Source organism: Henningerozyma blattae, chromosome 10 (assembly GCF_000315915.1).
Source record: "Henningerozyma blattae CBS 6284 chromosome 10, complete genome".
Lineage (NCBI taxonomy): Eukaryota > Fungi > Ascomycota > Saccharomycetes > Saccharomycetales > Saccharomycetaceae > Henningerozyma > Henningerozyma blattae.
The window spans coordinates 112,962-129,038 of record NC_020194.1 but is presented as its reverse complement, the minus strand read 5'-3'; the positions used below and the strand labels follow the sequence as shown (position 1 = coordinate 129,038).

At 31.3% G+C, this 16,077-nt stretch overlaps 4 protein-coding genes across 4 annotated transcripts; 1 reads left to right on the top strand and 3 right to left on the bottom strand.

Annotated features, from left to right (window-relative positions):
• Positions 1 to 634: 634 nt before the first annotated feature.
• On the bottom strand, positions 635 to 3,286 carry PHO90 (SPX domain-containing inorganic phosphate transporter; the record flags this gene model as incomplete). The annotated part of the gene is made up of 1 exon (XM_004182530.1): positions 635 to 3,286. The coding sequence occupies one exon, from the start codon at positions 3,284 to 3,286 to the stop codon at positions 635 to 637; it is 2,652 nt and encodes an 883-aa protein (XP_004182578.1).
• A 1,336-nt stretch (positions 3,287 to 4,622) lies between these two features.
• Positions 4,623 to 6,950, top strand: ACO2 (aconitate hydratase ACO2; the record flags this gene model as incomplete). The annotated part of the gene is made up of 1 exon (XM_004182529.1): positions 4,623 to 6,950. One exon carries the CDS (start codon positions 4,623 to 4,625, stop codon positions 6,948 to 6,950), a length of 2,328 nt encoding a protein of 775 aa, XP_004182577.1.
• A 515-nt stretch (positions 6,951 to 7,465) lies between these two features.
• BUD5 (Ras family guanine nucleotide exchange factor BUD5) lies at positions 7,466 to 12,301 on the bottom strand (the record flags this gene model as incomplete). Its single annotated transcript, XM_004182528.1, has 1 exon — positions 7,466 to 12,301. One exon carries the CDS (start codon positions 12,299 to 12,301, stop codon positions 7,466 to 7,468), a length of 4,836 nt encoding a protein of 1,611 aa, XP_004182576.1.
• Positions 12,302 to 12,984: 683 nt separating this feature from the next.
• Positions 12,985 to 15,066, bottom strand: ECM25 (Ecm25p; the record flags this gene model as incomplete). The annotated part of the gene is made up of 1 exon (XM_004182527.1): positions 12,985 to 15,066. One exon carries the CDS (start codon positions 15,064 to 15,066, stop codon positions 12,985 to 12,987), a length of 2,082 nt encoding a protein of 693 aa, XP_004182575.1.
• Positions 15,067 to 16,077: the final 1,011 nt, after the last annotated feature.

Here is a 16,077-nt window from a genome sequence, read left to right as displayed (position 1 = left end):
TTCGAAGAGAGAATACGATTTCTTAAAGGAATGACAGTGGGTACTGATTATTAAATATTTACAGAACAATGTTAACACAAAGACTTTTCTATAATATTGTCTTATTTTAAATATTCAGATTTAATTTATTTTTTATTTTTTTTCCTTGGCTATTTTTGTTCTAACTCATCATAGTAAATTTTATATTTTCGTATTGGTCAATTCCGAGCGATGAGCATTTCTTGGAAAATTAATCTAAAGTTTGTTTGTAACAAGAGAATGATTAATGGTGTTTATTAAATAAGGAATTTAAAAATGAGAAAGGGACCATTCAATGTGACGTTTGAGCAAGGATGCACATATCAGGGGCCATATAAATATATATAAATTTTCAATAATACCAATGAAAGATGTTTATTGCTAAGTCATTATTAATATTTTGTATAAGCATTAACGTCAATCTTTTTGAACTGTATGAATTGTTATAATTTCATATAAGATTCCACATAAAGATCTTACTATGGGCTTTAAAATCATTTTAATTAATTAGCATGCAGAAGTTAAAATTCAGATATATATATATAAAGAAAGTATGTAAATATGGAAAGTTAAAAAAAATAATAAATGCAGAAAAGTAATGGAATAAAAACAAATTTTAATGTAGGACTGAATGCATGATACCATAACCTAAAGTAATAACACAGACGAATACTATCAGAGATGCTGGAACACCTCTTGACAGGAACATCATCATATTTAGATATCTATTGCCCTTTTTATCGACCATTGAAATAGCTGTAACATTAGGGAAACCAGCAGAGGCTAAACCCATACCAGCAGAAGCCAATAAGGCACAGCCAAAGACCAAAATTGGAGCAGCTTTAGGATCTGGTAACTTATCACCAACCTCTTGAACTAATGGGATAATAATAATAGCAGAGACTGTATGTGAGACAAATGTACCAACAACAAGCATTAAAACCCCAAAAATACAAAGAATAGACATAACCCCATCATTTTGGATACGTTTCTGTAACGCTAAAGCAATAGTTGATAATAAGCCTGATGATGAAACAGCTTTACCTAAAGCAATACCACCCATAGCCAATACTACAATTGACCAAGGGAATGTATTTAAATCATTTGTAGATAATATACCAGTACCAAAGAATAAAACAATTGGTAAAATTGCTATTTGTCCTGAGGAACCAAAAGCACCTTCAATTTGAGATTCAACACACCATAACAAAATTGTAGCAAGAGAAACGCCAATAATAAACCATTGTTTTAAGGAAAATCTGGTTTTAACAGGTACGAATTTTTCTAATTTTGTCTTATTAATGTTAAATGATAAACACATTAAACCCCAAGCTAAAATTAATGATAAAATACCTGTTGGTAGTGCAACTGCAAAAAACTGGCCCCAACCGATTCCATAAGGTTTTAAATAATCCATTGAGATGACGTTTTGTGGGGAGGAAATTGGAGAAGATAAACCACCGATGTTTGCGGCAATAGCAACACCCATAACTAAAGCTCTTGCAAATGGAACTGAGGCATCCAAGGGATCCAATAATGGAGATAATAATGAATATGTTAAAACTGGAGCAGCAACGTTTGAAATCCACATTGATAAGAAAAATACCACCCCCATTGCCATTAATAAAACATTTCTTGGTTTTGTACCTGCACCAGCTAATAACCAAGAGGCAAATACTCTTGCTATATCATATTGGGCTAGGGCTTCACTTAAGGTAAACCCAGCTAAAAGAATCATGATTGTTGAAGACCACATAGCTGAGAGAATTGTTGAAGAAGCAGCTGCACCTGACATAGTAGAACCATCTGAATTTTTTAGCACTTTGAAAAGGACTGTTAAAAGTGGAACTAAAAAAGCTGTAGCAAACAATGGAATAGCTTCAGTAGCCCATAATAGAGCACAACATTCCACAAGAGCCATACAACGACCCTCCACACGATCATTAAAAGTCTTTACACCTAAAAGAATAGCGGTGAAAACAAAAATAAAAGCGATTTTAGCAGCTTTCCAAGTGAAAAAAAATTTTGGAATTGCAGCATTTTCCCAAGTTAAATATTTGGAATGTAATTGTAAAAATGAAGGTAATGGATATTTATAATATGTTAAATGTAATTTTTCTAATAGAATATCATTTGCTGTGGGAGTATTATCTAAAGAAGGATGGTTTAAATCATGGGATTCTAAACCCAGCATATCTTTCCATTCTAGAGATCTTTCCCAGATAATATGATCATGTAATAATTTTTTCAATTCTGTTTTGGATTCAAGAATAGTATAATTGTTTATAATGGAGTAAAAATCGATCAAACGTAGAATTTTTTCGTTTAATTGGAAAATTGTGTCATTAGTGAATGTATAAGAATCTTTAAAAAGAGAATTAGATTGAATTAATTCTTGTCTTGTATTGTATTTTAAAACTTTATCAAATTTTTTAGTAATTTTACTAAAGGCTAATTTATTTAATTCAATAAATGATTTCAATTGGCATAAATCAATATAGCAATTTGTGATAGTTTGTTTCAAAAGAGATAACTTTTGTGATTCAATATTAAAATCTTTATAATTTAGAAGAGCAGTATTGTCATTAGTGAAATCTTCTTCTTCTTCTTCTTCTTCAGAATCCTCTGGAGTTACAGACTCAGCTAAATCTGGTGGTAAAGGAGTTGAAGCTTTCTTGAAATCTGGAGTAATAATATTTTGTGACAATAAATCATTGATTAAAGCAGCATATTTATCTAATAATTTATTTTCCAATCTTTTATAGAATTCATCAATTTTATATTTTTGGACGTTTAACGATTGAATGAAGACATCTTTTGGGTCTTGAAGAATTGAATTTAATGATGATGAATAAGAAGAAGTTGAAGTTCTTGGACGTGTATTAAAATTCGATAATTCAATTGTTTCTTCTTGAATTAAAGTTTTTTCTTTATTATCATTTGGATTAGAAGAATATTCAATATAATTATTTTCCAAATCTTGGAAATTATTAACAGAAAAAGTTTCCACTGTAGAACTATTTGGAGCCTGCTCAGTCTTGTCAGTACCACTAGAATTGGCTCTTTTCTTTTTGAATAATAATTTTTTCTTCAATTTTTCTTTCAAAGAAATATCCAACTCATTTGATGTATCCTCAGCGCCCTGGTCATTTAATTGCAATTCTTTTGTCTGTAAAGTATAAATCAAATCTTTCAAAGAATTATAATCTAAATAATGTGACTGCCATTCAGGAACTGCATTATACTTTAAGAAATGAGAGAAACGCATTCGAAGATAAAGAAATGACTATTCTTGGTTGCTCTTATTTTAGAGTAGGTACTTTCAAAATTTAAAACAGAAAAGTACAGGACCAAGTATTAATTATGAAAGTTGCTAATAATAATTGGAAGAGAAGGAATTTGTTCTAAATTTGTGATTAAAAAAAATTAAACAAATAAGAGTTGTTTATATAGCAGTTAGCACTCTTCTCTTATTGTATTATTTACGAAAATGAAAAAATATATATATATACATTTACATGTAAAGTGTCAATGGTGACATCTGAAAAATTCCTATCTGTTGATTACCTATGCCTGTTTCCAGTACAAATTTGATAAGCAAATGGAATTACAGAATTTTAAAACAAATTGGAAAACTGATTAAACAATTAATTATAATTATTATTGATACTACCACGTGGGAATGGGCAAATGAAAATAACAATAATAATTGGTTAAAAAAATTAAATTTCCTTAAGGTAAATAAATTTTCTATTGATGATGAAGCAACACTAAACCGTCTTAAAAGAAGAATTTAAGATTGAAACAGAACGCGACGGCCAAAAGAAACGAGGGTCCCAGAAACAGCCGCACAATGTGTGCGGGGGCTTTTTTTTGGGCGCATTCTTTGTTGCTGCGGTGCTTTTTGTGGAGAATGTACAGAAATTAACCTCCTCTTCTTTGCTGGATCTGAGTGTCCAAAAAAGGAATTAGAAAGAAGGAAAAAGAAATGCCGGTGCGGATTGGCCAGGGTTACAGGGTTTGTGCTTATAAAAATGGAGGGCTCGTATATTTAAATTAGGGTTTATGAAATGTGGCGTGATTTAGGGTTAATGTTGAGGGTTTGAGGGTTTCTTATTTCTTCTTTAGGGTTTGGTGGTGTAACCCTCAGGGTTGTATTCCGGGGGAATTGTTTTTTTTCTTATGACAGAATATATATTTATTACTATTGTTTAAAATGACAGTAAAAGGTTCATCAATAGGTATAAAAATAAGGTTTAAAAGTTCCGGTGGATTTTTAAAACAAAAATTAGTAGTATTAAGTAAAAAAATAAACAATACAAAATATGAGTAATGAGTATATGATAACAGATGGATGAGCTTTAAAATTCCAGTTAGAATTAAAGGTATTAATTATTGGCTATTATTAAATTTTGGTAATGGTTTATTATTCCTGTGGATTGTAAAATAAAAAAGAATGCTTTAAAAATGAGTCAGTGATATATGCTTTGTTTTAGAGTTGTATATAAGGGGATAGTATATACTAGTAGAGAATTCTTGAGTTTATCACTACAAGTAACAATAAAAAAACTAATACGCGCTACCAGACTTGTCTGATAAATAATATGCTTCGTTTTAAAAGAACTCTGGCAACAGAGACATTTCAAAATTTACGCACCAATGTTCCTAATTATAACAAATTATCCAATAATTTATCCAATATTTATAAATTAACAAACAATTCACATCCTTTAACTTTAACTGAAAAAATTTTATTTTCACATTTGCAAGATGCAGAGAAGACTTTTGAAAAAATTAATAATCCAATTGAATTGCGTGGTAATGATTACTTAAAATTATTACCGGATCGATTGGCTATGCAAGATGCATCTGCACAAACTGCTATTTTACAATTCATTACTACAAACCATAAATTCACACATGTCCCCACGTCTATTCATTGTGATCATTTAATTAAAGGTTCTAAGGGTCTCTCTAATGATCTTTTACCTTCTGTACAACAGAATAATGAAGTATTTGATTTCTTGAAATCAGCTTCTTTGAAATTTGGTATAGAATATTGGCCACCAAATTCAGGGATTATTCATCAAATAGTCTTGGAAAATTATTCTGCGCCTGGTTTATTAATGTTGGGGACAGATTCTCATACTCCAAATGCTGGTGGTCTTGGTGCCATTGCTATTGGGGTTGGTGGTGCTGATGCTGTGGATATTATGACAGGGAATTCTTGGGAATTGAAATGTCCAAAAGTAATGGGGATTCATTTGTATGGACAACTAAATGAATGGTGTAGTGCAAAGGATATTATCTTGAATATTGTTGGGAAATTAGGTGTTAAAGGTGGTACAGGTTTCATCTTGGAATATTTCGGTTCAGGTTTGAATAATTTAAGTAGTACCGGTATGGCTACCATATGTAATATGGGTGCAGAAGTAGGTGCTACTTCAAGTGTAATGCCCTTCTTACCAGCTCATGAAAGATATTTGGCAAAAACAAATCGTCAATTTATCGTGGAAGAAGCTAAAAAATATAAAGATACTCTCTTAAAATCAGATGATAATGCTGTATATGATAATGTTATGGATATTGATCTTTCAAAATTGGAACCACAATTAAATGGACCTTTCACGCCTGATCTTTCAACTCCAATTTCAAAATTTGGTAAAACATCTAAAGAAAATAATTGGCCACAAGAAATTTCAGCTGCTTTAATTGGTTCTTGTACAAACTCTTCCTTCCAAGATATGTCAAGAGCTGCAAATATTCTAAAACAAGCACAAACTGTGGGATTGAAACCAAAAATCCCTCTTTATGTAGCGCCAGGTTCGGCTGCTGTTAGAGAAACTTTAAAACGTGATGGTGTACTTGATATTTTCCAAAACGCAGGTGCTATCATTCTTTCTAATGCATGTGGTCCTTGTATTGGTCAATGGGAAAGAGATCCAAAAGTTGAAGGTCCAAACACGATATTGACTTCTTTTAATAGAAACTTCAGTAGACGTAATGATGGTAATCCACAAACTCATAACTTCTTGACATCTCCTGAAATTGTTACTGCAATGGCCTTTTCTAATAACGTTAATTTTAATCCAATAACTGATTCTATCCCAATAGAAGGTACAAATGAATCATTCAAATTTAAACCTCCAACGGGGAAAGAATTGCCAGATTCAAATTTTGCCAAGCCAACTGATGAATCAGTGGCTGCGATTTGGTCAAATCCAGATGAAAATGTACAAATTAGCGTTGATTCAAATTCTTCCCGATTAGAATTGTTAAAACCTTTCCCAAAATGGTCAGGTAATGAATTGAAAACTTTAGTTGTATTAAAGATTAAAGGTAAGTGTACTACTGACCACATTTCACCAGCTGGTCCATGGTTAAAATATAAGGGACACTTAACAAATATTTCAGAAAATACATTAATTGGAAGCATTAATGCTGAAACTAATGAAACTAATACTTGTTATGATTTAGATGGTAGTCAATACACCGTTCCAGGTTTAATGAAAAAATACAAATCTGAAAATATTCCTTGGTCTGTAGTTGGAGAACATAATTATGGTGAAGGTTCTGCTAGAGAGCATGCTGCATTGAGTGTAAGATTTTTAGGTGGTCAAATGGTATTAGTTAAATCATTTGCAAGGATTCATGAAACAAATTTGAAAAAACAAGGTATTTTACCATTATGGTTTACTAAGGATTCCGATTATGATTTGATTGGTAGCGGGGATGTTTTAGAAACTATCGGTTTGAAAGATTTGATTAAAATGGGTGTTGATAACGGTGAGTTTGTAAATGGAGGATTATTAAAATTGAAAATTACAAAACCTGATGGAAATGAACATATTATTGATGTTAAACATACAATGTCTAACGATCAATTGGATTTTTTTAAACAAGGGTCTGCAGTTAATTGTATGTCTGCTTAATTTTCATAACATTATATATTTGTATTTTATAATTAGCGACACGCTTCTATAGATCATGCACATTATTTACATTCTATTTATTTATTTATTTAATTTATTTATTCGATTTTTTTTGTGTTCCGATCCTTTACATAGTCAATATGCGTATCATTTAGTGTTGTAGTGTTTAATAAAACGATAAGATTTCTTTACTAATTGGCATTTCTTCATCTACAGTAAAATGAGTTTAAGAAACTGCCGTCGTCTTGCTTCAAGATATTATCATATACATAGTCTACGATGAAATGCAAATATAAGTACAAAATAAATTATTAATTAATTATGTTTATTAATCTCTATATAATTAATTATGTTTATTAATCTCTATATAATTAATTATAAGTCCATGAAATGGAAAAGTTTACTACAGGAAGAATAATCTCTAACTCTGCTACTATTTTATTACTAAAATATAACTGTTTCCTTGTATTTATTAAACGTTTAGAAAAAAATAATTATTATTTGGTTTAAAGTTCCTAATTTCTTGGAACTATTTCTAAACTCATTTGGTATGCTCTATCAGAATTTTGTTTATATAAAGTATTGACTCTCCAAAATTCATGTAAGATAAATTCTTGTAATAATGGAATTGGGGAAATGCATTTAGTGTCTATGTCTAATTTATCTGAGAAGGGATAGCTTGCTGTGGTGGTGTTGCTATTATCTTGGATATAGTTACTTTGTGTTTCATAACTTACTTGGAAAAATTGAATAACACTTAAAGTTTTGGTTATTTGGAAATATTTTTCAATATTAATTAATTTGTGAGGCCTAAACGAATCAGGATTACGGTAATTTGGATTCCCTTCATTAATGAATGTCAAATCTTGTAAAAATAGATTAAAAAATGGGACAACTGGAAGGGGTGATTTCGATATTTGGATATTGCCTGGGAAGTATTCATCCATTAAATTTCTCAATTTTTTTCTATAAACCTTGTAATTATGGCTAGGGTGAACAATTCTGGCTAGATAATCATATAATTCTTGATCTTTTTCTGATAAATTGTCCCAAATGAATTTCAATCTTGAAATAGCATGATTTTGTAACGCAATCATAATCGATCCAATAGAATTGAAATTTCTGAAATATAAAGTTGATAAAGCAATCTTTAACCAATTCTCAAATCTTCTGACTCTTTGGCTTGTAGATATTTCAGTATTTAAGATACAATCCAGGACATAATTTGAAAGTTGATTTGTGAATGTAATGATTGCATTAACATTAGGAGCCTTTTTAAATTTAGCCTTTTTCTCTAAAAAGTTTTCATTAAGTAACTCATTAGCCTGCACATTCATTAGAAGTGCAGATTCAATTAATGTAAGTTGTTTTGCAACTTCTAATGGGTTGATATCAGTTAGAGAAAGCTTATTTAAAATTAAATCACTTGGATGTATAGAGTTATTATCATTTAATAATTTCCACTTGGAAATTAGACCCTTGAGATCAACTCTTTTGATCATATTAGATTGGTTGCTTTCTGCTTGGAAAGCAACTGCAGTAATAGATCTATACTTTGTAATAGTTTTCTCAATGTCAGTGATATTAACCTTTGTTAAAAGAGAGGATGTCCCAATATTCAATATCGGCATGGGCAAAGACATGGAATTTGGATCATCTTCAGAATAAATATGAGTTAATTCGTATCTACCAATAATTCCTTCATCAAATGAAAACCCATTAGATCTGAGAGAGCTAGTGCTTGAAATAGTCGAAACATCAGAAATAATTGAATTCGTTCTTGAATGGCGAATATCCTTAGGTAATAATTGATGAGTAGTGACTAATGACTCATTAGTAACAGTATGTGATGAAGTAATCTCTTTTGAATATTTAGAGACCGTATGACTAGTTCTAAACGCAGTAATGGTTAATTTTGCAGCCAGCTCTAGTAGCATCTTTGATTCGACGGGTAGATATTGAGATACTCCTTCATTGAAGAAATTAATCATAGTTGGTAACAGTTTATAATCTGTAGAATAGTCCCAATAACTTTCCATCCAATTTTGGAATATTCTAGCTACTAATTTACGTCTATTCTTAATTTGTGAGGCCTTTGAATAAAATTTCCCATTTGTCTCACCATAATCGTAATTGATACACTTGTTTGACAAATCAAATCTTGAGATTAGCAGTTCAATTAATTCATATAAACTTCCAAAAGTTCTAAAGTTTAATAATACAGTGGCTGTAAAAAAATCATTGGATTTATCCATTTCGTCAGTTAATTTGAAAACCAAAGCTCTAAATGATGCTCCAATAATATCACCATTTTTATTCAATAGCATCTCGCCTTGCATTGTCTCTTTATCATTAACAGCCTCTGCCTCAGACAATTCATTATTTGAATTATTAGAATTTAGATTAGCAGCATTTTGCATTTCTTCATCATTTAATTTAAATTTAGCAAAGGAGCTATCATTCGCAAACGAATAATCATTGGTAATTAAATCGTTTAGGAATTGAGTACCTTGTTGAGTAAGCCCCCAGTCATTTTCATTCATATTATTAGCATCATTATACATTGTAGAACGAATTCTTGAAAATCTTGCTGATGACTTATAAGCGTTTGGAGTATCTCCACTGTATATTGATGACGTGGCTCTAATTGTGTCTGTCTTATTATTTGATATACTTTGAAACTTATCGTATAAGGTAGGATTCTTTAAAATATCTTTTATTAGATTTTTAGAACAGTTTTGTATAAATTCCGTTGGGGTTAGTCTAATTTGTTTGAAATCTGGATATTTTCTATCGTTATGCAAAGTGAAATCCCCAATTAGCAATAAATAATTATTACAACCAGTTACTGAGGTGGTAATTAAAATTAGCATATGTGATAAAATATTTAAAAGACGTTCACCTTGGTTAGAGTAAATATAATTTTGTTCATTAATTTTTTTGAGAGTGTTTTTCGTATTTGAAAGATTATATTGCAATGATTCGGTAATTAAGAATTTCACACATGAAACTAATTCTGAGACGTAAGTTAATAATGGATCTAAACTTTTCTCTAAATTATTCTCATATTCATTTTTATATTTCTGTTCAATGATAGCAGAACACGATTTACTAATAAAAATTAATTCTCTTAACAATATAATCAATTGATGGGTCATAATTTCTAAATATTCACATCCCTTCGGATTGAATTCAATCATATCTAATCTGCCCATAATAATACCAATATAAGAGAATAGCATATCATATATTTCATGCAATCTTGCCATTGCATTTGGTGGGGTGTTAAGATATGGTATGGAGTTTCTGGAGTCAGTGGAAGTTGGTTTCTTATTTGCTTTAGATTTTGATTTATTCTTTGTTAGAGGAGATGTAATCTTATTATAATTTTTCTTTGTGAAAGACCATGTATTAAAGAATTCCATCGATCTTTGTAATACTTTAAAGATCATAGAGATTAGAAGTGTAATATTTTTCTCGGATGTAGTATTTTTATAATGATCAGCTTTTAACATTAAATTATACCAATCAGCTAATAATTTTTTTCTAGATCTACGGATTTGTGGATTTAATTGAACCATTTCATTTGATCTTGATACACAATTTGTAGATTCTAATAAATGTTTCACACCGTCTCTAATTGCATTGATATAATTGATATTGAAAGTAAAATGGTTAGGAATAGGTTTGAATTCAAGATCATTTGGAGATAATAAAAATCTCGCGCATGAATTTAATAATGGTTCTAAAGGAGCTCTTGATTCTATTAAATCTGATGATGAAATTGAAGATCTTGATGATGGTGAAGAGGATGAAATATTAGGTGGTATAACACTCTTGGAAGTGGATTTAATAGAATCAGAGAAATAATTGAAAGGTACCCAACCTCGTAAACCGTTTTTAACTAAAGTGACTTCACCCCAACCAGATTCGTCTACAGTGTGTACAAATGCAAGATCATTTTTTTCAAATGACAGGCAAATTTCGATATCATCAGGGTTTTGTAATGATTCTGAATTGAATGAATGTATGGCTAATATGAAAAGGTATGATAAATTTGAATCGGATAAATTCAATTGAGAGATTGACCTGGTGGTGCTTGAAATGATAGTTTCATCTTCCATTGTATTTTCCAGTATTGGTTCTTTAGAAATATACGATGTATCACGAGAATGGTTTGAGTTTTTAGGATCTAAATAAAAAGTATCCTTCGTTTCATCTAAGAATGAGGAATCATCTTGAATAAATGCAGTAGCAATTGTATTACCAGCAGTAGTTACTGTAGTTAATGTATTATTTGTCTTTTGGTGAAACATATGTAAATCAGTCGCAGTCTCTACAGGTATATCAGGGGAACTGTAGACACTTGTAGAAGTACTAGTGGTTGGAAAAATTCCTGGTAATTGATTATTAACGTTGATGTTGGAATGGATGGAAAGCATGGAGGGTGATCTTTGTCTTGGAGTAGAGTTTTGAAATGAATTTTGTCTTGATATTTGTTTGGAAGATTGTGTAGGAGTTTGAATAGAAACTTTTCTAGAGACTTGTTTTGTGGAATTGACAATTGGTGTGTGATGTATGTCGTTTTTTGAATCTAAGTCTTGGATGTTATTTCTTGACTGAGTAGAAAAAGTAGGATCATCAAGCCATGATTGTGGGCTAGAATTCCCCAATTCTGGTGAATTCAAATAGCCTCGTGTATTTATATGATCCTGATGGGTGGTATTACTATTTAAATGATTACTGATATGGGTATTTGATGGATAACTTTTTTTTGAATTGGCTCGTGAGTTTCCAATGGATCTAGTTCTTAATGGACTTGTGAGGTTGGATTCGCTATCAATAGCGTCTAAATAATGGCTGTCATCATCCCGTGTACTAACCAATTCTTTCCTCATCACATCCCCAAATTTAGTAGGTCCAATATGATCTTGTGTCTGGTCCATTGCAGAATTGAGATGGCCTGTAGAAATGCCCAAGCCTGCCAAAGGCCTTGTAGGCTCAGAAGAGCCCGGGTTACCACTATTTTTGCCATTTAAAGGTAGCGGGATCGGGAAACGGTTGCCCATGAATGAAAGAGGTCGGAGTTGCGAACCCGTAGAAAATTTTGTACCCGTAGAGCCCTGGATATTTTCACCCGCAGGAGTTGGCGGGTTGACCCGCGGAGTCACGAGACCAGCCTCGTCAATAACAGGCTGTGTAGAACCTACAATTGGTGTATCATCAGCAGCAGTTGATAATCGTGGTTGAGATGGTATATTAGAAGTGTAGTCTGTTGGTTCCTGTGTTGCATGCAGGGGCCATTCTTCATCCTCCTGGCGGATGGTTTGTGTGGAAGTAGAGCTCTGCATCTGTGAGAGAGAAAATGTGTCAAATGTCCGTTCAGAACTTAAATAATAGTTCTAGTATTGCTAAAATTGGATGTATTTAGTGTCTTGTAAGGTTGTTTGTTAAATAATTGGTATCGATAAAAACAGAGTCGCGTAAGATTTGCAAGTTTGATTTGTAATTGTTCTTGCTAGTGGTAATTCTGGTGTAGGTGGAGAAACTCTGTATGTGTGTTATATGGGATATCTATGTACTCCTGTCCTGTTGATTATAATAATGGTGAGCAGTTATAGCTAAAGTCTATTTTGAGTCTTTGTTTAAGACCAGCTCATCATTTATTTAATATCTGAGATCTTCACTTTTTGACGTTCAATGTGTAAAGAAATGTAGAGTGATTTTTTCCTGTTTAGTTTCGGATCCGCAGGTTAGCGCGTCGCGTCACGAAAAACGACGCGACTTTCGGAGATTTCAAATAATAAGGAGAAAATAAAAAATAAATATAGAACGTATTATAAAAGTGTATGATGTTGTTGTATTATATATGTGCATATAATATGGTACATATACTTGTATACGGTACGATATGGTATATATATATATATATATGTGTGTGTGTGTGTGTGTGTGTGTGTGTGTGTGTGTGTGTGTGTGTGTCTGTGTCTGTGCCTGTGTCTGCGTATGTGTGTATGTGAATTTACACCATAAGTTAACTTCGTTTCATTTCATTCAAAGCTTGGATACCCATCAATCTCTCTTCATATAATGCCGCCAGTTTGCTCACCCTGTTACCGGTTTTAATTCCTGAATAGCCATCAGTTGAGAATTTGTTTTGGATCTCACTCTTGTTGGACCCTTCTTTTTTCTTCTTTTTCTGTAACTCTTTATCAAATAATATAATCTTTTCTTGATTCTTGTCTACAATTAAAGATAATTTTTGGCTATTGATGACTAATTCTTCTACATCCCGATCATCTCCTAGAATCATGGAATCATCGTTAACATATGTATCATAGATATTTGCAGTTTTAGGTTTTGAAATTGCAGTGGTACTTGAGCCTGATACGGAACTATTTGTTGTGCTATTAGAGCCTAATGTGCTGCCACTAGAAATACTCTTGGAGCTTGGCATTAATGATGAGGCTGATGATTTTGGTTTTAAAACTGGTACCGCAGGCATAGCATGTTCATTAGAGATTTTACGAGGAGGAGGTCTAGTAGGTGAGTTATTTCTTTTTTCATTTGAAGTGCTCCCCGGGATATCTTTTTTTGATTGGTCTTGGTTTTGATTAGAGTTTTGATTTTGTGATTGTATTGGTGTTGATGTTAGTGTAGCTTGTATTGAACTTTCACCCACACTGCCGTTACTACTATTACGTATCGAATGAATCTCATGGGATTTACTACCATTACTAGAAGCACGATTTGGACTTGGGCTACGACTTCTTAAATCAATTCTAATGGGGCTAATATTCTTACGAGGTTTGGGTAATAATGGAGGTTGAGAAACTGTTCTTAACGTTAATTTACCGTTTGTGGTAATATTGTTACTTGAACTATTAACAACATTAAGATTGGTATAACTTGATTTTCGAGTTGGAGATTGAACCACTTCTGAAATAGATCTCCTTGGTGGGGTATCGTCTGGAATTTTATTTGTATCATATGCTAGTTTAACTTCATCATAATGGTTTAACAAATTTCTAATAAATCTTGCTCCAATGGCTAATACGTCCGAATTTGCTAACGATATTTTTTCTTTACAGAGCGTAGGTGCTAATGCCTTGGCTAATAATCTTGGATCTAATTTGCTCGTAGCCTTATTGTTAATGATTTTCTGGAAAAGAGGGAATATGGAGAAATAAAAATCTTGATAATTGTTAAACTTGATTATATCAATAAATATCTTGTACGTATAACTAAAAGTGTCATAGATTGGGAGCTTTATTAAATCTATTGGTACCAATGGTTTACTTTTATTTTTTAGAAAATGTAAAAATATTGTTGCTAGTGAATAAATATCCCATTGTGAAAGATCAATATAATTATTTCTATTAATAATATCCAAAAGAATATTAACTTTCTTATATGAGCCTGGTTTCTGAAAAATTAATTCGGTATTCATTCCTTCCTTTTTCAATCTTTGAAATATTTTATCAAATACTAATTGTTTATAATGCTTATTAGAATTTACTGTTAGTCTTTCAAAATATGATTTTGGTACATCGATATATTCAGTAATTTGATAATCATATAGGTAAACGTTCAATGATATACGCAATCTAGTTATATCTATAAGATGTGATAGTTGTGTTAAATCCGCTACATGTGTTATTACGGGATCATTATTTGAAGTACTATTATCGCTACTATATTCAATTGATTCAGTATTATTAGATTGATTGGTGGTTCGGAGAAACTTCATACTCATTGCATTAGATAGGACTTGATAAACAGTCCTAATAAAAAAAGATTCATGGACAATAAAAGTTTGTTGTAAATAATGACGTGCCTCAATTGGTAACTTATTGAACATCTTAATAGCATATACCCAACTAATTTTTTTTTGTGAAAACCCAGAAGTGAATACAACCAAGGAATAAGGGGATGCGGGTAATTTAGTAATCAATCTATCCATTAACTCATTAATCAGCAAATCATATACTTGTTTATCTCCAACTTCTTCAGGCGAAGGTAAATAAGTAGAATCAAAAACATAGATCGATTGCTTTGTAATCGGGTCTACAGAATACGATTTAAAAAATATGTCATTGATATTAATGTCAATCATTTGTAAGGAAAATTAGTAAATCGATGGGTATCTTGGGAAAACCGGGAAATGGAATAGCTAGGAATGTATATGAAAATGTTGGTATCAATGTTATAATATAACAAGAGCTGTTTCAAATGTTATGAATAATTATGTGTTAAATGTCGTTAAATAAGAGACGTGAAAGGTATAGAGATAAAAAAAAAGTTCCAGTATTGATGATTGTTAATATACACGAGAAATGAAATAAATTTGGGAAAAAATGAATGCAATATTTGCTGGAATATCAAATTGACTAAAAATAAACGATAGAATGGAATTATGATATGCTTACTATTTATTTTTTGGGAATTCTATACCTAGTGTTTGTCAGTTTGTCTTTAAAAATAAATTAGTACGTTAAAGTCTCATTCAACAGATAAATTATATTTTCACAATAGCTGTGAAATCTAGGGCAGTAAAGAATCTCAATTCTCTTTTACAAACTTGTTTAAAGTAGAACAGTAAAGCTTTAAGAGGAGTTAAAACAGAATATAATGTTGGTGTATAGCAATAAGAACGTAATATTTGACACAAACCATCATCAAATTTCAAAACATTCAACAACTAAATGGAGGCTTTCTGAGTTCTAAAATTTCAACAACCTTTTCGCGATCTGTTTACAATTTTCGCTCCTGTCTGATTTCCATTCTGGGAAACCCCGGACATCACGTGCCAGTGTCTTTTAAAGTCATAAAAGACGTAAAAACTAATTCAGATTGTATTATCAAGTTTATACCCTAAAATGTACGGCAATTGGAGAGATATTAATTATGTTTTTTTGTTTTTTAGAACTTCAGAGTAGTGTATAATTTTTTTTTTTACTTCGAGAAATATTACAAAACAAATTTCAAGCACTTAATGTCAGTAAGTTCAAAAAGAATAAAAAATTTTAGAAAACAAAATTAAAAATACTAGAAATTGGCGGGTAAAATAAATCAAAAGTTTATAATGTTTTTCGTATGAAATAACAAGTAGATTGTAAGTTTGAAA